Source organism: Phycodurus eques, chromosome 7 (genome assembly GCF_024500275.1).
Source record: "Phycodurus eques isolate BA_2022a chromosome 7, UOR_Pequ_1.1, whole genome shotgun sequence".
Taxonomy (NCBI): Eukaryota; Metazoa; Chordata; class Actinopteri; order Syngnathiformes; family Syngnathidae; genus Phycodurus; species Phycodurus eques.
In genome coordinates this window covers 23710686-23737835 of record NC_084531.1, presented here as the reverse complement: position 1 = coordinate 23737835, position 27150 = coordinate 23710686, and the positions used below count along the sequence as shown (strand labels likewise).

At 39.9% G+C, this 27150-nt stretch overlaps 1 protein-coding gene across 1 annotated transcript in view; it reads left to right on the top strand.

The window, feature by feature from the left end:
- The window catches only part of gria4a (glutamate receptor, ionotropic, AMPA 4a), a 126998-nt gene that overhangs the window by 27431 nt on the left and 72417 nt on the right, over positions 1 to 27150 (top strand). Inside the window, 3 exon segments of the mRNA XM_061680801.1 lie at positions 17655 to 17894; positions 24581 to 24633; positions 24799 to 24930. Coding sequence (XP_061536785.1) covers positions 17655 to 17894; positions 24581 to 24633; positions 24799 to 24930 — 425 coding nt within the window.

Genomic DNA, 27150 nt, shown 5'->3' with positions numbered 1-27150 from the left:
TTACGTGTGTACATGCTCTCATAACTAGGGATGTGGCTGTGTTCAGAATTAAGCTCATTTAGAAGCACTGACTGGACAATTGACAATTGTCATTATATTAAAGGTCACGTTTCAGATACTATGGTCTCAATTTTAATAACATAGTGCAGACAGCTTTATCACAGAGCCGACAAAAGATGACATTTTAATGGTGACACTTCAATAAACTCATTCAGTATTATGCAAATAAAAATTACATTCACACATAGCTAGTCGCAATTTTTACTGTACTTACTAATAGTGGAATGCACTTTTGTAAAAAAAATAATAATAAAAATTATCGTTGTGATCGTAATGCAAACTGATCCGATATGGCACCTGGCATCTCCTAGCGCCGATTCTTTCGTCATGCCCGCAGACTTCATTGACAACATAATCCTTGAATCCAAATTTGATTATCTTTGGAGCTCTTTCCATCGTTGTTCATGCAGTTGCGTACGTCACAATGGCAAGTGCGCAACATTGCAGACTGTGTCGCCAAGTTGGCGCGAATGACCCCCCCAAAACGTTTCTCTCTTTCAAAAAAAGGAAAACTGTCTAAATTAAAATGCAGATTTACACCTTTAAACGAGATGACTTGTCAAGTCATGTAATTCAAGTCAAGTCAAGTTTCCCTTCCTTGGTTTAGGTCAAAACAAGCAAGACACACTTTGCATTACTAATTTCTGGAAAGATTGCAGTTACATAAACATTGCATCTTTATTGACTCGCGATCATCTATTCAGTTACCTGGTGAGAAAGTTAATCCTCGATCCATTTGAACTCTTAGTGTTGTCTGATTGATATTGTGTTGTGTACAGCATTTTCTAACAGGGATGATTGTGTTTTTGAGAGAGTGACAGAGTCTCTTTCAAAGATCATCCAGCAGACTGATGACAAGGTGGAGATTATTATAGTGTCCTATCATAGCCGTGATACAGGGATTTGGAATTATACACACAGTTAAATTCTATCTGACTCACACACTCAATCACACACTTATTGACACACACGCTGTCTAGTTCCTTCACCCATCCTCCCACACGCGCTCTCGCACACACACTCCCGCACACATGGTCACACGCCGGAGGGAATGATGGGATGATAGTACAGATGGCTTACTAGAGTAATATTCTCCATATGGGAAGGTAATATCATCAGAACAGTCGTCTGGGGAGAGAGTGTGGCTGATTAGATCTGGAGAGGAGAGATGTTGCATGATTCGACTGGACTGCTTTTAGTCGTATAGAATAGGTTTGGATTGTTGGTGAAGTTGGAGTTTAAAAAAAAAAAGTAAAAGAGAGAAAGTGTCCCATGTTTGACTTTAGAGGTTCTATTGCAGTCTGCATAATAGTCACTATATACATGCCAATCAGGTATACACTAATTGGTTCAAGTGACAGACACAACATGATTACCTGTTGGTGTCTACCGCTTAAAGGGAGTTAGCAGTTTAAAAAAAATAATAATAAAAAAAAAAAAAACTTTTTGTCATTTATTTTAAAACTGTCTGTATGACCAGACAGTAGACTATTATTTAAATGATTTTTTGAAAAATCACATCTCTTCGGCACCACAATGTCCATCTGGACGGCTGCACTGGAATTCAGCATCAGCAAAAGATTCAGCAGATGCTTTGGAGAATGACAAAGCTTGACCGACTTCAGGTTGTTCAAAGGCTTCAAGCGGAGGATTATGTCGCTCAACAACCCGACGTCGGTGCAGCCCGAGTGTTCGGTGCCAGGCCATAATTTTGCAACGCTGCTGCAATATCATTTGGAAGAAAGGAAAGAATGAAATGAAAGGAAAATAAAATGGTGACGAAAAGTGCAAAGCCTAAGATGTCAAATGCTGACTGCCTTACATCTGTCTAAATAATACCTGAAACAAAAAAAGAAGGTGCATAGTGACTTTTGGGACACCATGTAAATTGTCTATACGTGTGAATGTGAGTGTAAAACTCAGCAATTGGCTGGCAACAATTCCAGGGTGTGTCCCGCCTCTCACCCAGTCAGCTGGGATAGGCTCCAGCTCACCTGTGACCCTACTGCGGACAGGCAGTGTAGAAAATGGAAACATGGATAAAGAGAAACATTACAAACCAAGACAGGTGGTCGCAAATATACAGTATAACCCTTGTACCGTTTTCATACTGAGCCAACCAATAAATATCAATCACCAGCTAAACAAATAATATGATATCTTTTTGAGTCATATCCAGTAACATCAGTCTATAATTCATTTTAACGGTACACCACTGGGTAAATATTGCAGGCTCGTTTTTAATGATGATGTTTATTTCATAAAAAAAAATAAAGTAGCATTACCATTTGTACGCTTCAGGTAGCGTTTGCTGTGGATTTTACGTAGATACAAAGCTTCCAGCTGAGAGAAAATGGAAGATTGGAGAAACGATACTGGATAAACACAGTACACTAACCACACATTAAGCTGGGAAGCATGTCTTTTTTTATTAATTCTCCCAGCATGGGGTATTGTCTTCCTTTCTTTGTATAGAGAGAATGCGGTGTGCAATGGATAATAGTTATGTGTTCCTGCGTGTCTGTCTCCAACCATGTGTCAAAGAATTTGTTATCATCCTGCATCTGTTGACATAGTATTATGGATGGATTTGTGGATGCAATTATCTGCTGTTTGTTTGTGATTGTTTGTATGCAGAAATCGCAGCCCCAAGAGCGACATAAAATATGTCATAATGGAGCCAAAGTCTTTGAAATATGGCCAAGCATATGAACGTGCATGTGATCTTTTTATTTATAAGCTTGGTGATGAACACGCTAACATTTGTAAGTTATACACATTCTGATAAACATTTAAAAAACGGCAATGTAATATGTAACTATGAGTCAATCATCCAAACAGTTGGGGAGGTGAGAAGTTTGAAAGATCAGGAAGACTTCAGTAAAGTGAAGTACTACTACTTTTCTTTCTTTATGAATTTTTGCTATTGTGAATTCATGCAGCTGACATTCATTCGCTTGTGGCTTTTCTGCACAGCCTCCGCTGTCATTTTTTCCACTGGTCTGAGCAAACCAATAAAACATTGAGTGCCGTGTTCAAGGACATCTCAAAAGTGGCTGTTATATAGGGAAGTTGAGTTGGAGCATGACTGATTGCAACCCTCCAACCCACTCTCATACTAGCTGCCCTCTGCAGTCACGATCTGGTCTAATGTTGGTCTTATAATGTGCCGCTACCGTTTCTGGCTTTACTTGACATTTAAATATGCTGTAAAAGTTAATTCACAAATGTAACTGTAATATTGCTGGCGTCGTGCCGAAACGTCCCATGTTGAAATTTGGTCAGTTTTCATAATTTCTTTCACAAAACAATTATATTGGTCAGTCCCCACACAGTACTCTCTTACTCTCTTTGACAGTGCAATCTTAATGGCTCAACAAATATGCTGTTCTTTTTGAGTTCTTAAAAAGTGATGGTTTTCGCCCAACGCCAACGAACGATATTAGGAGCGAATGTGGTTTGCAGTGGTGAAGAACATTATAATGAAATCATATTTTGACCTTTAACCTAATTACAAACATATCAGTTTGATGCCGTGTAGTTCCGTGGAGGGAAGTAACTAAGGAAACTTTATTACTGTACTTGAGTAGATTTTTCAGGTGTCTGTACTTTACTTGAGTATTTATTTTTTCTGACGAATTTTACATTGCACTCCCTACATTTAAAAAAAGAAAATCTGTACTTTCTACTTATTGCTTTGTCAAAATAGCCTTGTTACTTTTTTCAAGCTCCACGGTTGACGACACGACGTAAAAAATACGATAAAGTCAAACGCGTTTCTGGTCTTGCTTGGTTGAGATTTGGGATACTTGTAAAGCAGAAAAAGTACGAACAGCTGAGACAATGGGGAACCTGTACCAGAAAGCATTAACGATGACCGTAACAGATTTGGAGAAGCAAGATTTGCCCCATCCATGCCTTTAGTTGAGAGAATTGTTCAGTGCTGTGTGCTACAAGAATGATTCATGCCGAATGTGTTGTGTTTTGTGCCAGCCTGAAGACCAACAGCTTCAGGTGTCTAATCTGAAAAAAAACACATAAAATTGTCCTTTTTTTTTTTACAGTTTTAATCATTACCTAATTTAGGATTTTTATTTATTTGTATTTTTTTTAATTTTAAGTTCACGACGTTAGAAAAGCTACAGGAACAGGATGCTTTGATATCATAAAGGCCGTGCCAATGCTAGCAAGCAAAGCTAAACACAAGTGATATAACGATTTTTTTTTCTTCATTAAGTACAAGCACTTATTATAGTTAATAAAAGACGAACTATTTTTTTTTAGAAGTTATAATACAAGTCTTACAAAATATTATCTAGTAAATTGTCTAACATTTACTGTACTTACGTTTCAAAAGTACCTTTCTGATATTAAGTAATAGAAGTATTTAGTATAAAATTTTGAATATATTTTCATTTATTAAAATTTTACTTCTTTGGTCTACTTCTGCGTAACGGTGGAGGAATGCTTAGCACATCCGCCTCACAGTTTTGAGGTTGGTAGTTGGAATCTGGGCTTCCTGACGACCTACGTGTCATCATCATGACCTTCCCCTGCTGGTATCACTACCACCTCAGTACACCTAGCCTAACGCGGTTCAGGCATTACGTCAGCAAACAATTTCGTCTGATTTCATTTTGTAGTAACGACCTACGAAAATGGTTAGGGGAAATGTCTCGGTGTAAGGGTATTTATTTAATTTAGGAAATGCAGGGAGTAACAGGAAAGCTTACCAGAAATATAACCAAGTCAAGTACAAATACATGAAAATTTTATGGGTCTGTGGGATCAGGATAGAATAACCAGTACATGTGTTTTTATTTACTCTTGCAAGTCGGCAAACTGAGGGGATTGCATTTTCATATGGAATTGCACCTGACAGCATTAGTTGGGAAGAATTAATTGGAACGTGATTAGCATGCATCAGCAGTGGCTGACTCTGTGCTTAGGGGCAAGTACAGACTGTTCAATGTGCTGCTGCCCTGCAGCGTTTGCGTGTGCGTGTGCGTGTGTGTAGATTCCCATGGGCGCAGAAAGTAACTCCACTCGCGGGAGCGGAGAGTGGAGGAGTGTGGACCAACTTTGATGAATATCGGAAAACTATGACAGGAGAGCTCTTGCCTTCTCACAGAAATTCTACTGCAGGTCCCTTGTCAAACCCCGAGATCACCAACTAAACTTGAGTGTAAGTATGGTTGTTGTGTGAACTCTTGGGCACAAGCAACTATTGCTTTTCTCAGATGAAACACACAATATTGGACTGCGAGATGATCGACAGAAAAGCAATGACATGCCTATGATGTCTAGAGCATACCTGTATACTGTATGTATGGCTCTTTCTCAATTCATTTCTGGTTTGGGCATTTCTGCTCAGTGACAACATCTCTCGGTATTCACACGTAGTTACGTATAAACTGCAATGCCTAGTTATTTCCTTTTCACTTCTATTATACATAATTATTACCTAGTTATCAAGTCAATATGCTCTCAGTGGCCACTACCTTTAGGTACAACTAAAATAGATTCAGTGAGATCCAATATGAGCATTGTATTAAAAAAAAGGATGCCTTTAAAAGGATAATAATGCTCAGTGTCATGGAATAATAAAGTAAGAATGTTTAGTACAGTAGGCCCCTGCTATTTAAGGAGGATAGGAACTGACCCCTGCCGCCATAGTAATTTGCCCCACCCCTAAAAATGTTCCGAATCAAACTGTAAGTATACCACAAGTTATGATCCCGAAGACTCTCCGTTACCAGGCTAAACTTAGTTCCTGCCTGTTCCTATTTTTACTAAAACAGAAGGGCAGAGCTCTTTCACTTAACTCCGGTATATTCCGACAGAATAATAAAGCATAAACACAGGCAGAACCTTGTCACTGAAGGATATTTGGAATCTTGCTCAAGAACAAGTACACAAGCCTTGGTGATCAAACCACCATTTGTGCATTCACAACTGCCTCTGCCTCACAGCAGTCACAGCAGCCTCTGTCTTCCGTTGAGCAGAACTGAATTTGAGGTGACTAAATCAAAACATGTCAAAAGAAATTGAATTGTATAGAAGAACAAGCATTGGGTTAAGAGGTCAAAGGATAGTACACATTGCATTGGACAGAACAATAAGAAGAGTGGAAAAATAAGGACTTAACGGATGAGTCGAGGAATGAGACCGCAGGTTAAATGAGTGTTGGGATGTCATTCCCTCTGTTAAATTACTTGCCTGTGTATCTAGCGCATTCAATCACTGTGGATCTACTCAGCTGAAAGGGATTGCACACAAACACCATTTTTAATACAATTAGGAAATACCTTTTGAAAATATAAAAAACGGCTGCATGCATATTCACACGACACGCCCAAACAGGAGAGCATCAGGTTTTGATGTATGGATACATCGCATAACTTACAAGTTTTGACGAAAGATGACTGTTTTACGGAGGAAGTGGAAGCAGTGACCTTGAGTCTCTCTGATTTACGTCTTTGGTTTTCAGTGAGCCGAGTGCGATAAACTGATAAGCTATTTTGTTTGCCATGAAAGGGGCACCAGCTGCAACACCACCTCTGGCAATGGACACTATCCAAGCCCACACTGCTGCATTCAAATCTGAAATTAGTTGAAAAGCGGCCAAATTTGCACCGCCTCTGTTTGCTTGTTTGTCACGCATTCATCAAAAAAGACACTGATACATATTTTATAGTCTCTACTGTTCTTTTACATTATGCTCATGTCATGCATTATTATAAGCACAAACCCATGAGATGTTGCGGAGGGGGAAAAAAAAAAAGGCTTGCTGTGCCCAGAGGCGGTCAGGCAATATGGATTTGACAAGATGATAATACTTAAAGGTTTATGCAAGATGACAAAACTGCTAGCTAAATGAAAAAGCATGCCACAGGAGAGGCGCGCATGCCAAGTCTACCAAGTCCGTGTGAATGTGTGATTGTCCCTTCGGAGGAAGACCAAACCTAACTACCTACACATAGTGTATGAGTCTACTGGGCAACCTACTCTCTTTACTCCCCATCTATCTGCCTGCAGTGATGAATGGTTTTGATATCAGCAGGGCATGTGTGTGTGATGAATGACCGTTCATACAGGAAAGGCCTGCTAGGCCTGAGCTGTTAGTAGCACTTAAAGTTGACTGGGTTACAAGAATAAAAGCTTCTGTGTCAAATTAGAGTTTTTGGTCTCAGTTTCACACACCCACGCACGCATGCACGGATCTTGAAACCATTTTTCCTATGATAATGATGAAATTAAAACCATTCTCAACTAACATTTTAACCACCATATAGCCATACAAGTGTAAAAATATCAATTAATTGTCAAATGTAAAAACAATAAAACACCACTGAACACAAACACACACAAGCCATGTATAAGGTAAAGGTCTTCAGGGTATGACAACATTGTCCTTCCACCTGCTCTCTCATTTAGCTTTATCTCTATGGCTGCAGACCTCATTGATGAAGCAGAGTTGCAGCACAAGGTTCATAGGGAATGTGTGCATATGTTCGCATCTGTTAAAGTGCTGTCATGCAGATGTCACAGCAGTTTTGCCACAAGGTTCTTTTTGTCAACGTCAGTATTAAAAGATTTAGAACATACCCCATTGAACATGTGTCCTGGTGACATTTTAAAGAGACAGAGCGCCTTGGTCTTGTTTGCACGTTTTGCTTGTTATTCTTAATCAATATTCATTGTTGACGAATTAAGAGAACTCCCACCAAGTAACTGGTGAAAGGTAAAGACTGCATCACTGATATGCTGTGTTTTACAGCATCACACAGCAGGATATTAAAAGCGGAAGAATTGATTTTTGTAAAAGGTCAATTTCAAAGTCTGCCATTTGCCATTTGTTATTTCTGAAGATAACCATATTTTCTGCGACACCCATCTTGTTTGGAACATATTTTTGACCAAAAATAGACAGGTTGCCTTTTGTGAACGCATTTGTCAAAACAAGGCTTACAACAAAGGGCAGTTCAGAGTCACATGGCTATAGCAATGTTTTAGATTACTGGAGGGATAAAGGACAGCATACAAATTCTCCACAAAGTATTTCTGTACACCAGAGGGACTTTTTCCAATCTGCATTCTTGTCACTACCCACAATTAAAATATCACCGGAACAAGACATCGTGCTATCCCAAGGGTCATTTAGTACGGTTCAGTTGGGTGAGACAACCTTTTTTGCGTTTCCATTTTCAAAGTGTGACGGGTACCAAAACAGATGTGCTCCGTTTGATGTGCGTCCTACGTCTGAGATGCACACAAATTAGCTGGGATGCATAAAGTACGAGCAATCTGCATCTTCAGATGCAGAGCTATGGCTTAGTACTCTGGCATGGTGGTAGAAATCCGGCACATGATTTTTTTTTTTGGGACGAGACAGGACTCTAGAGTGTGACTAATTTGGTCGCATATGCGCTCTGATTTCTGAATGGCGCAGCAAAAATCAGAGGGTGCGTACAGGTGCCCAGTAATTAGAGCAAGAAAAAAACATTTCCGTGAATTGAAAGCAGATTCACGGTGGGTTTCATCATCGTGGTCCCTAGACCAATCAGAGATAGTGCAGAGCAGGGACCCTCCGTCTGATTGGCCATGTGCGTGTCCGTGGGCGTGCGTGCATTCGTTTGAAATGTGGGCGCTCGCGTACTGAAAGCTAAGTTTTCTGACGGCGAGCCCATTTCTGCAGTTACAAAAAAATTGAGTGACATACAGTCAGTGGAATTAGTTTCAAAGCCTACAGACACCTCGACAATGTAGGAACATTTTGGATACAAGCCAGATGAACGCAGCCATCCCGCTAACACCAACAAGCTGGTATGTCGAATTTGTATGAAGTCGCAACAAATAAAAAACGATTTAAAACCTCAAAGTGACAAAATCCATTTTAAACAACCATCCGACCCAATTTCTTCAGCTGGGAACAGAAACACAGTGGGACATTTCCCGTTTCCCATCAGCTTGCAATTTTGGAACCCTTTGCCCAACAATGCAACTACAAATGTCAATTTGGTGCACGTATGCTCACATTATGTACAATATAGTGTTGCTATTGTAAGAGATGTAGGCATTGTAGCGATTATGTATGAAATAAGAATTGTGATTAATTTAGGATAAAGTAATAAGCCGGGGACGACGTTGTTTAATTTAATTGTTAAAAATCAAATTAATGTCTCGAAAAGAGCACCACGTCAATTTTTTCAAGTTTAACTTTAGGCGAAATGACGTCAAACCTTTTAAAATCTCATGATCTGTAGGTTGCTACACTCTACGTACGACATTTTGAGTCCTAGGTTACAGAGGTTTACTTAAATTCAGAACACACACAAAATACGACCACGAGTGGAATTTTATGGTATATTTAATGGAACACACAACTGCAACTACAAAAAGAAAATAACACTAAGGATAAACGAAAGAAAGAAAATAAGGCGTACGAAAATGGAAATTAGGACATGGTGTGTGGTCGCTGGGCTAAACTAAATATAATTTAATGCATTGAGTCAGAGCGAGAGAATGCAAAGTTGGGATTTCGTATGAAGCTCGTCATTTCCCCACAATTATTACGCACTGATGTTGTACATCATAGTAAGGATTGCAGTGTCGACTCACGAACGCTGATCAGCTGGTCTTTGGGGTGGTCTTCCTCCGGACCTCAGGCGGGAAAGAAGCAGGTTCGGTTGAAGAAAAACCAGATGCACAAAACTGGTGGCGAGCCAAGCTCTAGCCCTCACAGTTCTGAGGACCCGGTTTCAATCCCCGGCCCCGCCTGTGTGGAGTTTGCATGTTCTCCCCGTGCCTGCGTGGGTTTTCTCCGGGCACTCCGGTTTCCTCCCACATCCCAAAAACATGCATAAATTGGAGACTCTAAGTTGCCCGTAGGTGTGAATGTGAGTGCGAATGGTTGTTTGTTTGTATGTGCCCTGCGATTGGCTGGCAACCAGTTCAGGGTGTACCCTGCCTCCTGCCCGATGACAGCTGGGATAGGTTGCAGCACGCCCGTGACCCTAGTGAGGAGAAGCGGCTCAGAAAATGGATGGATGGATAGAAAAACTGTACTCCAGAGTAAGTTGTTAACATAAGTTACTTATAAAATAATTGATTTTGTCCTTGTCCTTAGGAAAATTAACGTAACCTAAAATATTACTTAAAAAATAGCATGCACAGTATTTATATGTCATGTCTTGGCATGACCATGAGAATTAATTCATTGTATTTCCATTATTTCTTTTAATTTGAATATCTAAAATTGAAAAAACTTGAAGGTCAATAAGCCTGCTGGACTCGATCTGCTTAGTATTTTATTAAAATCAAAACTTTTGCAATAACCATATCCTTTTCTATGTTTAACTGTCCCTCAGTCTACACTGGGGAAAGGGCCATATTTCAGCAACTATTAGCATATTCACTAACTGCGACAACACTCGACTATAAAGATAGCTGCCCTCATATCTTTGGCCCTCATTTTCCCAAATCAGTACTTTTATTCTTAGACTGTGTATTCATGTTGCCGGCGGGAGCTTGCCTGCAGAAGAAGGTGGCAGTACAGAAAGCTTGCAGGAACGGGTGCAGGGGGGTGGAAAGATATAATCAAAATGAATAAAGAAGTGAACAGGCAGTTTTACCCAAGAGCTTTTTCTCTAGCTGTCCCTCACCTCCATGACCTCAAATTCAGCCCTGCATTTGTATACACGTACCAAAGGAGAGACCAATTCGGAGTGACCTTTGAGGCAACAATTCTGCTGGTGTATGGTTGTGTTTGCGTGTTTAGAAATTAAGGAGTATTCGCCAATAGTTTCAGTCCCATAATTCACTTCCTGGGCTGTAGTTTTGCCCTTTTTATTGTTTTGATCTCTGGGGGCTTCTGAAAGTTCCATTGGTGGGTGCTATTTCATTAGTAGCAAAGATCAGAAATAACCTTGAATTCATCAGTTTCCAGTAAACAGCGTTGTACCTTAACAAGTTCATGAACTAGTTCATATATTGGGAAAACATGAACTGAACTTAGTTCATTTCTGCCTGATTAACGTTATTGAGAATGTGTTCTTTCTGACGTCTGTGAACGGTTTCCGAATGAATGTTCATTTTCATTCAAGAGTAATTACTTGTTCATTAAGTGCCAGGTAACTTTGAATAGTTTTTTCCTTAACAAATGAAATCACCATTTAAAAACAGCATTTTAAGGTTACTTGGGTTATATTTGTCTGATATTTACATTTGTTTGATGATCTTAGACATTAAAGTCGGGAAACTATCCAACAATATAAGAATTTTAAATCCACAAAGATAGCTTTTTGTAGTGTCTATTGTGCAGTGCCACAGAACTAACACAGTTCTTCCTGTGTGTGATTTAGTAAGTGACTGGAGTGATAACTACCTCACAAGATCCCGACCCAGTGTGCTGCGATGCTGAGCCACAAAGATGCCAGTGTCAGAGCTCCTTTTCAGGAATGTCTATGCATCACTTTCTCTTTCACAAAGAATAAGTAGGGCCTCCGTGTTCTTTGTGCTGGTGGCAAACAGTGATTGTGGAGAAACAAGCAGCTAAGGTAGACAAAAGAGATACAGAACGTTGGATGGCCTAAAATACACTCCATGTAAAACAACAAATAAACCTTCACTCCCTGTTTATGAAGACATTGCTTCTCACTGACCAAGTAACTTTGCTCCATTCATGAAGATTAAATATGAAATCCATAAGGTCGCTGAACTCCTCGGCTTGCTTATTGATTGCCACACTTTTACTGTATATTTTCTGCATAGTGCTGCTGATGCGAACACTTGTATAAGTGATTATTGTGTGATTAAATATGCATTGGAGTACCTGATTCTTTGTGACTCCATGTTGTGCAGGAAAAACTATTTCAAATCTGTGTGTTAAGCTACTCATATAGGCCACTATTAAACAACAAACCTTGGTCTGGGGCTGGGTGGGTGGGTGGTTGAGTGGGGTTGATGGGTGATGATGACATTAAGTTAGAATAGAATCCAGGCTGCCTTGACTGAAGTCAGGAGAGTGAATCCCTACACTATCAGTTATAATATGTGTTGCTACAGATTGGTCCGATCATGATCATCATGCTCACTGGTTATTAAATAATATCATTAACCTACAAAGGAATACTTGGGCAACACTGAAAAGAAAAACATGGAAAATCTCGACACTTCTGAGAGCTTATTGAAACTATCAAACTATAATAACTAATACTCATTGCTACTCAAGCACTATACAGCTAACAACTACGCCAATAAAATCTCTGAGTGGCGGAGTGCTCACAATCCTTCCTTATTAAATGCTAAATAAAATAAGGCTACCAAGAAAATCAGGCCACCAAGAGGTATGGATTACTTCAGAAAATGTCCAGGGAAAGCTTTATTGCAACACACTCTGATAATAATACTGTCAGAGATGGAAGTGTGTGGGCGCAGAGTGCCAGATGTTTTAGCATAATAATTTTAAGCTTCTATTGCATCACTGGAGGACTCTGACTTTGCACAATGTGCATCATATCAGTCTTAATTTCAATGCTAATTACAATCTACAGTTTGTAGATGGCATTACTGCCGTTTTAACTTTTGCTACATTTTTATTTCCCCTGCGGTTGACTGGCACATTGTCCAGTATGGAAGGATGGATGGATGTATCGTGTATTTTCCCAAGCATAGTTTATACATTTGTGCTCTTGGGTGTGGTACTCAGCTGTGTAAGATTATTTTATTTTTTTTCCCTCCCCAGATTCCTCTTAAGACAGTTGACTAGGGACCGGAAAGTTGATGGGTTAAGGTTTACTGATTGACTGTACTTGTTAGCTTTGGATAGAACATGCTAGATTGATGAGAAAATTGTGTTTTCACAGGGATTGTACCATTGGAGTATTTGAAACCAAACATCAATGTTCAGGGTTGTTAAAAAAGGTAAATATGTGTGACCAATACCCGAACAAAATGGGAAGGATTCATTTCATTTCTCAAACATTGCAAGAAATACATATAATTTATTACAGTATATCTGTGGGCAGCACGGTGACAGAGGGGTTTGCACGTCTCCCTCACAGTTAAGCTCTGGGTTCGAATATCACTTGTGGCCTTTCTGTGTGGCCATTCCAAAATGTTCGGTTCAGTGAAGACTCTTTCTTGTCCATTGGTATGAATGTGAGCGTGAGTGCACCAGCTCCTCGCCCAAAGTCAGCTGTGATAGCCTCCAGCTCAACCGCACACCTATTGAGCACAAGCGCGATAGGAAATAGATGAATATTACTACTCAAAATTACTATTATATACTTGCTGCACAAATGCACTTTTGGTATGCACTTGACTTTCATGCAGTCATCTGTTTACTCACGTGAAATATACAGAAATTTCCCAGATATTGCTTTGTAATTTAAATTGTGCAGTAAATTTTGACCCTGGGGAAGTTGGCTTTTGTGGGTTTTGTCTGTTGATAAATTGTAGTAGCAGGTACAGTAAATAATTATTCGGTTTATCTATGAGTCCTTGCTGTTGAATAAAATTTAATTAGTCACCTGAAAAAATAAATACTGAGCTGTTAAACATGGCTTCCTGAATAAACAAAAAAAGGGGACTGCACTGCAGAGCAACAGCTGCAGAAGCAGAGATAGCTGCAAAGTACATTTCAAGGCTGACTATACTGTATGTCCCATGGAATAGAGACTTATACAATGAGAAAGACAAATGAAGGCGTAAAGTCATAACAAAGCAGGCAAAGACATGGCAACAAGAGAGGTGTAAAATTAATGAATGCTAGTCTTGAGAGAACCAGTGAGATCCCAGGAGACCTATTGTGTTTAACGTGTGCTGATGCACCACCAATAGTCCTCTCCTGTCATTAAAGCTCAAGGGGCAAGTTTGCTGCATGTTTTACGGCCATGAGGCCCCTGTCTGGCACATTGCAGTCTTACGCTGGTTTAAAGGCTTGTGCTGCGAGCAAGACAATGGTGATTTGTATCAGAGGAGGGACCATGAGGGAAACAAAAACGGGATTGCAGCATCAGTGAGCAAAGACAGGTGAGATGTGTACATTTTGGGCAGCTGTGGTTATTAAAATGTCTTTTCAAAATGTTTTATTTTTTCCTTTTGGGTGAAGTCAAAGAAACATATGAGCAGTGTGGAAAAATATAATTAAAAACTCCATCTAGGCGAGTAGTTTTTGTAAAATTTCCATAAAATGGCATAATCTGGTTTGGGAGCAGTAGTCAAGAGAAAGACTCACTTTTATTTGGTTCAAATGCTCTGCCAATTCATCAAAGAGCAAGAAAATGTAATTTTCCGCAACAACGCTACCAAAGAAGTGCTATTGTATGTGGATCGTCGTTTGCACACAAAGAGTGTGAGGACATCATTTTTCTCCACAGAGAAGCATCTTTTATCAGCCAACAGCCTTTATGAATGAATGGCAGGCATTTTCCTTTTCTGTCAAATATGAATATTCTCACAACCAGCCTGTCTGCTGGCTCTTTGCTTGCTGATATGAGGTTTGAAGGGAGTTTGGATAAGTAAAATCTCTGAGTCCGAGGTCCACGTGTTCAGAGGCGAAGGCACCAAGCCATTCTAGCCAGTCTGTAGGCTGAAAAAAAGTCCATCCATCCATTTTCTGAGCCGCTTCTCCTCACTAGGGTCGCGGGCGTGCTGGAGCTTATCCCAGCTGTCATCGGGCAGGAGGCGGGGTACACCCTGAACTGGTTGCCAGCCAATCGCAGGGCACATAGAAACAAACAACCATTCGCACTCACAGTCATGCCTACGGGCAATTTAGAGTCTCCAATTAATGCATGTTTTTGGGATGTGGGAGGAAACCAGAGTGGCCAGAGAAAACCCAAGCAGGCACGGGGAGAACATGCAAACTCCACACAGGCGGGGCTGGGGATTGAACCCGGGTCCTCAGAACTGTGAGGCTGACGCTCTAACCAGTCGTCCACCTGTGCCGCCCTGCAAAAAAGTCATTCCTGTAAAATGTAGAATAACCCAGGAACAGGGGAATAATTCATGCATGACTGTAGCTGGACCGTTTTGAACTCAAAGCAACAGAATTAGTTTTGGCCTTTTGTTTACAACAGCCCTTTTGTAGTAGGTAAAAATAAAAACTTTTAAAAGTAGTCTAAACGTGGAAGTTTTATAAAATGACTATGCTATCATTCCTGTGTTTTGGAAGCACTTGCACATACTGTATGCTCGTATGTCATATTCATTCATGAACGTTCAGAACACTGGGCTGTTGTGTGTCTGTCACTGAAGATAATGAGCTTAATAAGACAACTCTAGCGAAATATGCATTTATTGTGACCTCCCGAGAGACATTACCCATAAATGTAATTTTCAACCCAAAAAGTTGAAAATTACATCGAATAACTAAAATACATCTGCCTGTTACTAGCCGTTATCCAATTACAGTGTTTGCAATTTCGTGGTACATTGTTGTCTTTACGTGAAACTTGAAACTTGATGTTCTACGTGAAACTTGAACTTGAAAACGCAAAACTGTGAATGAAATCGCTCACATACAGTAAGTACATTATACAACCCCAATTCCAATGAAGTTGGGATGTTGTGTTAAACATAAATAAAAACAGAATACAATGATTTACAAATCATGTTCATCCTGTATTTAATTGAATACACTACAAAGACAAGATATTTAATGTTCAAACTGATCAACTATTGTTTTTAGCAAATAATCATGAAGTTATAATTTTATGGCTGTAACACGTTCCAAAAAAGCTGGGACAGGGTCTGGACTGCAGACCGGCCAGTCTAGTACCCGCATTCTTTTACTACGAAGCCAGGCTGTAACACGTGCAGAATGCAATTGTCTTGCTGAAATAAGCAGGGGCGTCCATGAAAAAGATGTTGCAACTTTCTCAGTCTTTTTTGCCACCTGTCCCAGCTTTTTTGGAATGTGTTACAGCCATAAAATTCTAAGTTAATGATCATTTGCTAAAAACAATAAAGTTTATCAGTTTCTTTGTAGTGTATTCAATTAAATATAGGTTGAACATGATTTGCAAATCATTGTATTCTGTTTTTATTTATGTTTAACACAACGTCCCAACTTGATTGGAATTGGGGGTGTACTATGATGTCAAACTAAAGAAAAACATAAAATACGTAACATACTGTACTTAATTTAGAGGACACTATGACTCAGCTTGCACTGAATAACTCATTCCGAGTTCTCTAAATTGGCGACATTTAGCTCATGTCATAATCAAAGACTAAATCCCCGCCTTATCGTCTGCTGGGTGCAGAGGTTTCAGCTTTGTCTAATTGCCACAAGGCGGAGCGTCAAAGCTGCATGTCCCTCACTGTTTACCCCCACTGAGGCTTAGAGCTGATAATGGAATTACTCTGAGTCCCAGGAGGAGGGAGTGAAGGAAGAGTAAAGACGAGGAAAGCGTGCAGCAACATTCATGGTGCAAACAGAGACAGAGAAAGTGAGAGAGAGATAGACCGATACAGAGAGACAGAGACAGAGAGGATGGATGGAACATCTGACAGATGTGAGAAGAAAAGAAAGATGAAGTACCCAGTGATAGCCGCTTGTTGCCAAAAGCAAAGTCTGCAGACTCACTGTTTACTCTAAAGTGATGTATCATAAGGTGGGGACTGAGTTATGATGCTGGATGCAGCTCAAGTTCAAAGCTCAGACCATAAAAACATAAGCACAAAAAAAACACATTCTGTGACTTTCCTCAGTGAATTCTTGAAAAATGATGTAGTACCTGCTCGTATTTTTCTCTCTGGTTGCAAAGCCACAATGTACAGCATCTTCAAGCATCAAACACAAAATATCATTTTGATAAATCCACACGCACTCGCTAGAAATTGAAGTGTCGGAGAGATTGGATTGAATGTTGAAAGATGGCTCAGTTCTGAACAGTGAGGTTCAGTGTGACATCGTTGATTCATTTTTCAGTTCAAAGCCAAACAAATATAAACCAAGTGGTTTATATTTGTTTTTTTATTTGACTGTAACCTCCCAAACCTTTCTGATAGTTATACTTTATTCAGAAATATATATATATTTAGAAAGACTGACCTTCCCCTAAATATATGCAAGACAATGGATTATACTCTCTGGCCGCATTGTATGTCAACAGATTTTGAATTAAAAAAAAGAAAACAAAAACGTTTTGAATTTCTTGTTGGAACGCCTGTTTATTTCCCCTTTAATGATGCCTTTTTTAAAAGGATTATTCAATTGTGTAGTGAACGGCACAACTGAGTGTGCTTGCGTGCACCCATACTGTATGAAATGTGCCAAGTCTTCACTGCCTGTTCCAGACAGCCTATTCTGCCGTTGCGATTGACTCTCGTTGACTCTCATGTTTGGATACTTATTAATCAGTTTAAATAAATATAAACTTGGTACACCTGCATGTTTTAATGGTATGCCATACTGTATGCTGCATGAATGGGGTTTTAGAAGCATAGCCAGATGTAATTACATGTAAAGGAACAATATTTTTCATAGTTATGTATGATTTTTGTATACTTTCACAAATAATGTCAATTTTTGTGCTTCTTAAGTGTTTCTAATTATTCTTCCTCCATTCTCAACTCGCTCCCAGTCTGTTCTCAGTATTCAAGGGGTGTCTTCACCATATTCGGTCTTTATGACAAACGCTCAGTCAACACACTGACATCATTCTGTGGGGCCCTGCACATCAGCCTGGTGACACCCAGCTTCCCCACCGAAGGAGAAGCCCAGTTCACCCTGCAACTGCGACCATCCATCAGAGGGGCTTTGCTGTCCCTTTTGGACCACTACGACTGGAGCCGATTTGTCTTTCTCTACGATACGGACAGAGGTAAAAAGAGAAGCCACACACACACAGAATGCAAACAAATACAGCACTGTGACAACGTCCTCGGCCATCATTAGATTCATAGAACCAAAGATGTGCAGGAGAGTCCTTGCATTACACTGACCAATAAAAAGATCTGCAATGAATCTGCAATTCGTGAACCGTGATACATTGAGGGATTACTGTATTTTATATTGAGTACTGTGCTGTTTTAGGCCACCGTTAGATTAATCTTTTCATCAATTCTATAATGACCATTTACTAGAATATCAGTTGAGTGCAGACCACAGACTTGGTTTGTGGAGGAGGAGGAACAGACTGATTCTCAGGGGTGGACTGTTTCATTGATTCAATAGTGACTTAGATGGTCAAAATAAATACATTATGTCAAATACAACAATAGTGAAAAGAGTTCAAAGAACTTCAAAGCCAGTGGTGGCATAAAGCTTTTGGATGGTATCGTATTTAGAAAAAAAAATACAATCCTTTGCTGGGTTGGTTCTTTAATTCGATATATCATTTATTAATTCTTTTATCAATTCTCTTTCATCAAGTTTAGCTAGTGCATGTTGTCAAGATGAAACAACGACAGACTAGGCTCATTATTTGCACTGACACTCATAGGGCCTGATTTACTAACCTCCCAAATAGCAAGCGTTAAATTGCATTCACTCTAATAGACTGCACGTTCTGTTTGCAGGCGTGTCATGTGTGCTCTACTATGATTGCGATCTTTTACTAAAAACCCAAGCCGTGGGTGCTAAATTCCATGTTCATTCACTTAACAGATTGCAAACGCAGTTGCGAGAGGTGTAAAAGTGAAGAAGAGGGTTTTGCGCTTCAGGTAGCTTTGATCGTTTTCACCATGGAAATTTTGGGAGAGCATGGCATTATGGAGTTTGAAAGAAGGACATAACACACAAACAACACAAATTATTGAGTTACAGAAACCAAATCTGTCGCCTCGATAATTTGGGAAAGCCAGCAACTGCATAAATCCCATGTTTCGATCAATTTAACCCATCCCAAGTGCGTGTAACTTGACTGTAACTGCCCATCCTATGGAATATTGCAATTAAAAACTGGGACAGTACATGAGTTTTGTCATCAATAATAAGGCCTCCTTTTTGTGACTGGTTCCAAGTGAGTCATTCGATTATTCAGAGCTCCAAAATTGCATTGCTGAATAAACGATTTGTCGCGCTAATGTTTGTTTTTGTTTATTGAAAATTTTTTACACAAGCAGAAAAGTTCCCCCCAACTGCCTCTCATGCCTGTGCTACACTGTATAAAATGATACGGGAACGGATGTTGACTCCCACTCCCTCCCATTCCCACTGAGGTTGATCCCACTCCCTCCCAATACCGAGTGTTAAAGAAAATCCTGCCAAATCCCAACTATTTAAAAAAAAAAAAAAATCCTGCCCATTTTTTTGAAAAAGATAATTCCCATTCCCACAGAGATTGATCCTCATCCTGAGCCAAAATTTTACAGAATTCCCCAGAATTTTTTGTTTTTACTCCCAGCTTTGATAAATCACGTTGCACATGCTAAAATTAATCTATTTACATATGCTCCACCCAGAACATGCAAAACAAACTTTGCTACAATTTTGCCTGTTTGTCGGACATAATCCTGGGTGTGCCCGGTTAATAGATCAGATTCTACATCTGTTTGCAATCAAGTTTTCACCTGTTTAGCGCAAACCTTTCATCAATCAGGCTCATAGTGGTCACCTGGCCATAATTAAACCATCGCATCATGCACATAGGCAAAGCATTAGCTTTTTTTCTCCGAAAAAACTAGAGCAATTCCCAAACACAGAGGAAATAAAGGTCAGATGTGATCCACTGTCCCATGGTATGGAGGCAAGTTGAGGCTGTCTCGATTCGTATCCTGGGTGATGACAGATGAAAGTGAAGAGAGGCGGAACACAAGAGTCAGTCAAGTTGGCTACGCAGCCAGAAAGAGAGGAAGCATAAAGGACAGGTGTAAAATGAGGGGAGCAGGGGACAAACAAGTTGATAGGAAAGAGACAGGTATGGTACTTTGTCAGAAACGCAAGGAGGCGGGGGTAGGAGAGATGCAAGAAAAGAGGGTAACAAATAGGATCACAAGCATCTATTGATATCCAGTGGCATGCAGCAGGAGTTGGAGGAGATTATATTGAGAAAAAGAGGGGGAAATGAAGGAGAAATGCAGCAAAGGATGGATGTGTAGACTTTTGGCCGTGCTCACTTGGCCAAGGAAGGGGACCTCGTTATAGGCTCCCATTATGCTCTGCTGCTGGTAATGTGCTGGAAAATGGGCAGCAACACTGTGTTCTGTTTCACACTCACTACTGTATTAGACTCACCACTGTGCTCCACACACACATAAATATGTATATGTTTACTATACAGTATATACATATATACACACACTGGACTTCGTTTGGTGCAGCACAATCTAATTATGAGCCAACACTGGCCTGTCTTTTTAAAGATAACTCTAAATATATCGTCGTAAACAAGCACAACTCTATAAAAGTTGTGCCCTTTTAATATTATGACTATGCCTGTCACGATAAAAAGATTTCTAAGACGATATAATATACTCAACAATATATATATTATTGAATATATTTTATTTTTTGCTTTTAAATCATTCTTTTCTTGTTTCTCTATTAAATTGCTATTTTTTATTCAGTGATATAGGATCACCATGGGTCTGAAATAAAGAATTAAGAGCAGCAAAACAAGCCTGGTTTACATGGAGCCTTTTTTTATGATAATCATCGGTTTAGAAGCCCAAACCGAATGAAAATGCGCCATATAAACTCCTCAATTGGAATAAACAGGCCGAATCCGAATGGAATTTCATTTGGCTTCACAGGGGTGGACTATTCCTTTTGCCAAACTGATCAGAAGTAAATTTGCACCATGTATACCATCATTCAGAATACAGCTGGGAAAAGCTGTCTGCGCATTCTTTGTCTCGATGTAAATGCACAGTGACATCATCCTTTACACGCACAGCGTAAATATGGCGGCCCGTATGCGACGGAATTGTCTTTTTTTTAACTACTTTGAAATTGTTTTTAATCAAGCGTTTTTTTTTTTTTTTTTTTAAATAAACGGACCTCCATCTTGATTAATGACGTGACGTTCACGACGACTTGCTTATGTCTCACGGCTGTTCCTATTAAATGTACTGCACATGTGTACACCCGATCAGAATAGATCAAGTCACATGTAAAGAGTTGACCAGAGATCTTCAAACAGAATGATTTAAATCGGAATGAAGAAAAAGTCTCCATGTAAACCCGGCTTCTGTGTGGTCGGTCCGCTGAAGATGAGCCCTTCACCTGTCAATGAAGTATACGTTGACGCTCGCTGTAGCCAACTACTGCCTGAATAACACGTGCCGCTGAGGTTATGCTCTACAAACAGTTAACGTTCCCGTGTTAATGTCAATTGGGGACTAACACACACAACAACGCAGAGCGAAGCGCTGATGTTTTAAATTACATTGCCGCGGCTGAGCAAGCTGTTAAGCTCAAATCGGTTGTTAGTTAGCTCACAGTCTAGCTTGTTAGCTCGCAAGCTAGTGAGCTAGCTCAACAAATGGTTAACTTTCCCTTAAGTATCTCTGTTGTGTGAATCTACGTGCTGCACAAAGAGCAAGGCTGTGGAGTATTGGAAGGAGTCAACACCGGCAAGAGTGGGCTCACCACAAGAAGTCCGGAGTCGAGTCCGGAAAAACTATCGTTGTCCATTTTATTTAGTGAACCATAAGTCGATATAGTAATTATCGTGATTATGACTTAATTGTGACTATTGTGAAGCATTGTTGCCCAAAATGTTAGAAACACATTTCAAGATGTTGCAGGGCACAACTGCAGATGACAACTGCTAATGTAATTTATTATACATATTGATAAATTAATACTTGTTTGACAACATCAATCTCACAGGATTGACTTTACACACAGTAAACATTAACACATGCTACACTCTTATCAATGTGTAAAGGAATTAAATAATACAAATATATGATATCATTTATGTCATTAATATTATATATGTATATAATAATATAATATGATAATGCAAAAGATGTTTCTACATATTGCTGTGAGATATTGCTGTACAAAATGGACAAAATGTTATAGCCCAATAACCATACTGTATATATCCTGATAGTATTTTTTAAGTATTATTCCGTAAAATTACATGAAAATTAATGGCCATTTTCTCTGATATTTTATCCATTTATTTATAAAACCAAATTTACATACAAAAACAAGTGTATGCAAAATAAAAATACCATTCACGATATCTGGTAAATTGTAAATGGACTGCACTTACAGTATATAGAGCTTTATCTACACCATCACAGTGCCTAAAGCGCTTTACAAAGCCTCACATTCACTCATTCACACACACATTCATACACCAATGGGCGACTGCTGCCATGCAAGGCGCTGCCAGGCCCACAGGGAGCAAATTAGGGTTCAGTGTCTTGCCCAAGGACACTTGCAGACAGTTGGAGCCGGGATTCAAACCAGCTACCCTTCAGTCACTGGACAACCCGCTCGACCTACTGAGCCACAGCCGCCCAGGTAGGTACGTATAACCAGTTTTGAAGGAATGTACACTGTTTACACTGTTATGTGCACTAATATAGTGTAATGTACAATGTACATCCGTGCTACTCAGGTAGTGCTGTAAACGAGTATTTGTAGTTGATGTAGTACCATTGCCACAGTTGCATTAACCTTAATTCATTTTTCATTCAATGATAGTGTAGCGTGTGTAAAGTCAATATTCTATTCAATTCTACCTTCTACCATGTGTGACGCTGGTCATCTGGCGTGGTCCTGCCCGAGACTCGCAGCCACGTTACCAGTGTTACCAGTGTCCCCAGAGTTGCGAGGTGAGTGCGCTAAAGGAATTCTGGGCTGCTAACCCGCAGGTTGCAACAACTCTTAAAGCTCTTGAGGAGTGAGGTTTCACTGGCATACTTTGAACAGAATTAACTTTAATATGCACACCACACAAACTCTGTTTATCAAACTCATCTAACAAATGAACAGTGTAACAATAACAGTCACCCAGCTCTTGATTTACGCTCAATCCAACTGTTACACGAATGGAGGGTTGTTGGATCATGCCTGAAGAGTGAGGCACAAGGATGACATCTCGGTTGCTACATTAATGTAGCAACTGAGCTAACACAATACCCCACGCATCAAAATAATGATATAAATGATAGAGAGTTATATCTTATGGTCGCGCTATGCTGGAAAGGTTCAGAAGCAAAATACACTTCCTGCGTGTGCTAGTCAGCACTCAATTTCGACCTAAGAGGAATCAAAAAGCAGAATCGTCAAGCAAGCGAACAAACGATTTCTAGGAAATGAATTATTGGTAACTGGTTCTCAAATGTAAGCAGTTTTTGATTCCCTTCCGTATAAATGGTTGTTTTTTTTCTCAAGGGCACATTTTCTTCCTCTGAACTCAAAGCAGTTACAGACATGGAGTCCACAGAACAAATGCTATATCTCAAAATATGTGAATTGTTTGAACTTTTCTTACTTTACTGTAATTAAATTCAGAGTGTACCACATTGTGTTTACTGAATTGCAGCAGAAACAAAAAAACTCTCTTGAAAACCAGGGTTCTATTTTCATGAACAGCGTGAATCCTGGGCAGCAGACGGCGCAGCTCTACGCCAGAAGTGAGTCAGACCAATGTTGGTAATTTGGTAAACCAGCGCAGGCCGGCAGATCTAAGAGTAGTTGGGCTGCACCACTGTGAGAGTGTTTACAGCCGACTTCAGTCGCCGCCAATCGCAGCGGCTCCTCTCATTCCCTTTATAAATGTCTGACAGTCTTGATGTAGATAATGGCACCATTCTTTGTGTGTAAGAGGACAATGCGCAATCACAGCAATGCGTGCGTGAGTAGTAGAGCATTGTCAATGTTCTGGCCATGGTGTGGCAACAGACAATGTGAGCCTTATTAAATGCAGAATGAGTAGTATCTCAGTATCTGTTTGCCTGCGCTCCAATCAAATTCACCAAAGTCGCGTCAGACGAGCCATCTACCTTGCACTAGGACTTAGACGTGTTCTGAGCAGTCATAGGTTTAGATCGACTTTCTGCCACCAAATTGTCACTCCATCAGGCGCATCTCCAAGGACACTGGTCTGCCAAATTGGTAAAAATGTGCAGCCCTGCGCTTGCGTAAAAATCTGAATCCACCAGCATTTGGGCACCGCCACAGATGCGCTGTCTACGAAAAAAGGAACACCTAGTGTTGACTCATAGTCAAATAGTGTGTGGTACATCATTAGTGATGTACTTGATGCGTTGGACAAGAGAGGATTGTTGCTAGGAATGCAACGTTAAGTGCTTTACCCTCCTCATTGGAAGACAAGACATTAGGATATTGCTTCAGTAAATGAGATGGGCTGATGAGTCTGCTGGATTTTAATGCACACCTGCAAGCACTTTGCTGATATTGCCCATATGCGCACACACTGAGGTAATTGTGATAAAATCAAACGTTTTCTGAACACTGGTGGGAATATTAAGCATTAAAAAATTTTTGTAAAATCGGCAAATCATAATTGCTCAACATCTCAAGCAGCTCTTACATTGTTCATGCTCCTATTTTCCCTTCTCTGTTTTCTCACTTGCCTAGGTTATGCCATCCTGCAGGCAATCATGGAGAGAGCAGGTCAAAACGGCTGGCAGGTAAGCAGACAAACACACACACACAAAACCCTAGAAATGGACCAAAATAAACACATCATGCAGCATGCATAAAAAGTGGTTCTGCACTCTGTATTGGTTCTACAATATTATTATCAGATTACATGCCATTTGTTTCTGCCTAATTTGGATATAATTTTAATTTAGGTGAGTGCGATCTGTGTGGAGAGTTTCAACGAGGCTGGATATCGTCGACTTTTAGAAGACCTGGACCGACGTCAAGAAAGGAAGTTTGTCATTGACTTGGAGCCAGAGCGACTACTGAGCATGCTAGAACAGGTACTGTCAATGTACTACAATGTACTATTTACACAAAGCAGACAATAATGTTCTTGAGTCAATATACTGCTTTATACTGCGACTCCAGGATTTTTTTTCCCATTAGGTTCTATTCAGCCAACCATTTTCTATACCACTTCTACTTCTACTCCATGTTAGTACAGTCAGTGGTGCCTTGAGCAGCGATCCGTGTGTAAGTGGAGCATTGTCACTGCTCTTGGCCAGTGTGGCAACAGCAATGTCCAATAAAAAAACGATTTGGAGATATTATACAATTGAACCCAATCGAAAAGCCCTTAACACATAATAAAAAGCTTTAAAAATTGACAACACAGTAAACTGTCACAAGAAAATGATTAATTACAGTCATTAATGGAGGAATGGCACGTTTCCATTTTGATATTTCCATTGTATCACTATTGTCTGCCAGCTGTCAACTTCAAGCAACTTCTGACAGCATGCCTTATATGAATGAAACAAAACAGAAATTTCCCCCATGTAATTAATGGAGAAATATGAACTTAAATAGCAACTGAACATCACAGGTTTATTCACAGGGAGCATTGTTCGTCCCATCTGAATGGGTTAGACCTGTAAACATGCACCAGTGCTGGTGGAAGGGGAGGGTCATCATTGTTAGACATTGATGCTGCCTGACCTTGATTTAAAACAAGTTCTACTAAGATAATTTTTATTTTTTCTACTTTAGTAGGTGTAATGCATGTGTGGTTGTTGGGGTCATGTTCCTTTCCTTGGCTTGTGAGGGATGAAAAAGTTGCATATAGAATTTACAGGACTTGAAACCTGCGTGTGTATGCACATGCGTGAGTGTGTGCGCACGTGTCACTAAATAAAATTGACACAAATCTGAAACAGAGCTCTGACATATAAGGGGCCGTTAGGGAAATTATTCAGAATTAGCTCTCACACTTACTATTCAAATGCTTTCACACATACACACAAACTACTGAAAGGCTCTCATAAGGACTACTCAAACACTCTCATACACACGAGTCTTGCTCTCATTAACACTAGTTAAATGCTCTCATTTACACTACTCAAATGCTCTCATCGACACTAGTCAAATGCGTTCACGCGAGCACGTCAATCACATTCTCGCACACATCACTGGCATTCACGAGTTCATGTCAATCATGCTCACATGTGAATAGTGTAAATCTTTTATTAGGTAGTTAAATTCAAGAAGTGAAATTATAGAGATGAACTGCACACACTCAGAGTGAAGTATTTCATATTTAAAATATGTATTATTTTGATGATAGTAGCACATGGCAAATAAAAACAAAATTCCCCATATTGAGAAACTAAAATAGAACGTCAAACGAAATACTCAATTAATTCAAGAAATAAAGTGATTTTTAATGTAGAAATTAGGCTGGAATTTGCCCTCTGAAAAAAAAGTGTTTAATCACTCTCTGAGTACTGAAGAAAAACTTTTCAACTATATTCTAATTTATTGAGATGTACCATTGTTAGATATATTTTAGAAGTTATCATTTATTTGCTTAGCTTGTATTAGTATTTTGCATTAGTAGCTTGCATTAGTATTATGGACAATATTTAGATAGAAAGATGTCTCGCCTTCAAGAAGATGACTCAGCAACATTTGATGGAAGGGCGCCTTGACCAAGGACGTGATCGGATGTGGTCGGGGACGGGACAGGTGTCGTCTGGTCCTATGTTTTGTGTTGTGTCTTAATGCTTAGAACATTATGTCTTGTAGAACCCTCCTATTTTCAAATAAATGTTGGAGCGACGGGGGAGATTGTTTAGAGCGTGTTGAGAGGCTGTAACCTGAACAATCTCCCATGCGCCCTCCTCATGAGTAAAATGACCAACGTCTTCATTCCTTTTGTGTTTATTCATTATAATGTTTGGTAAGATAAATCCAACAACCATCTATCCATTTTCTGAGCCGCTTCTCCTCACTAGGGTCGCGGGCGTGCTGGAGCCTATCCCAGCTATCATTGGGCAGGAGGAGGTGTACCCTGAACTGGTTGCCAGTCAATCGCAGGACACATACAAACAAACAACCATCCGCACTCACATTCACACCTACGGGCAATTTAGAGTCTCCAATTAATGCATGTTTTTGGGATGTGGGAGTTAACCGGAGTGCCCGGAGAAAACCCACGCAGGCACGGGGAGAGCATGCAAACTCCACACAGGCGGGGCCAGGGGATTGAACCCGGGTCCTCA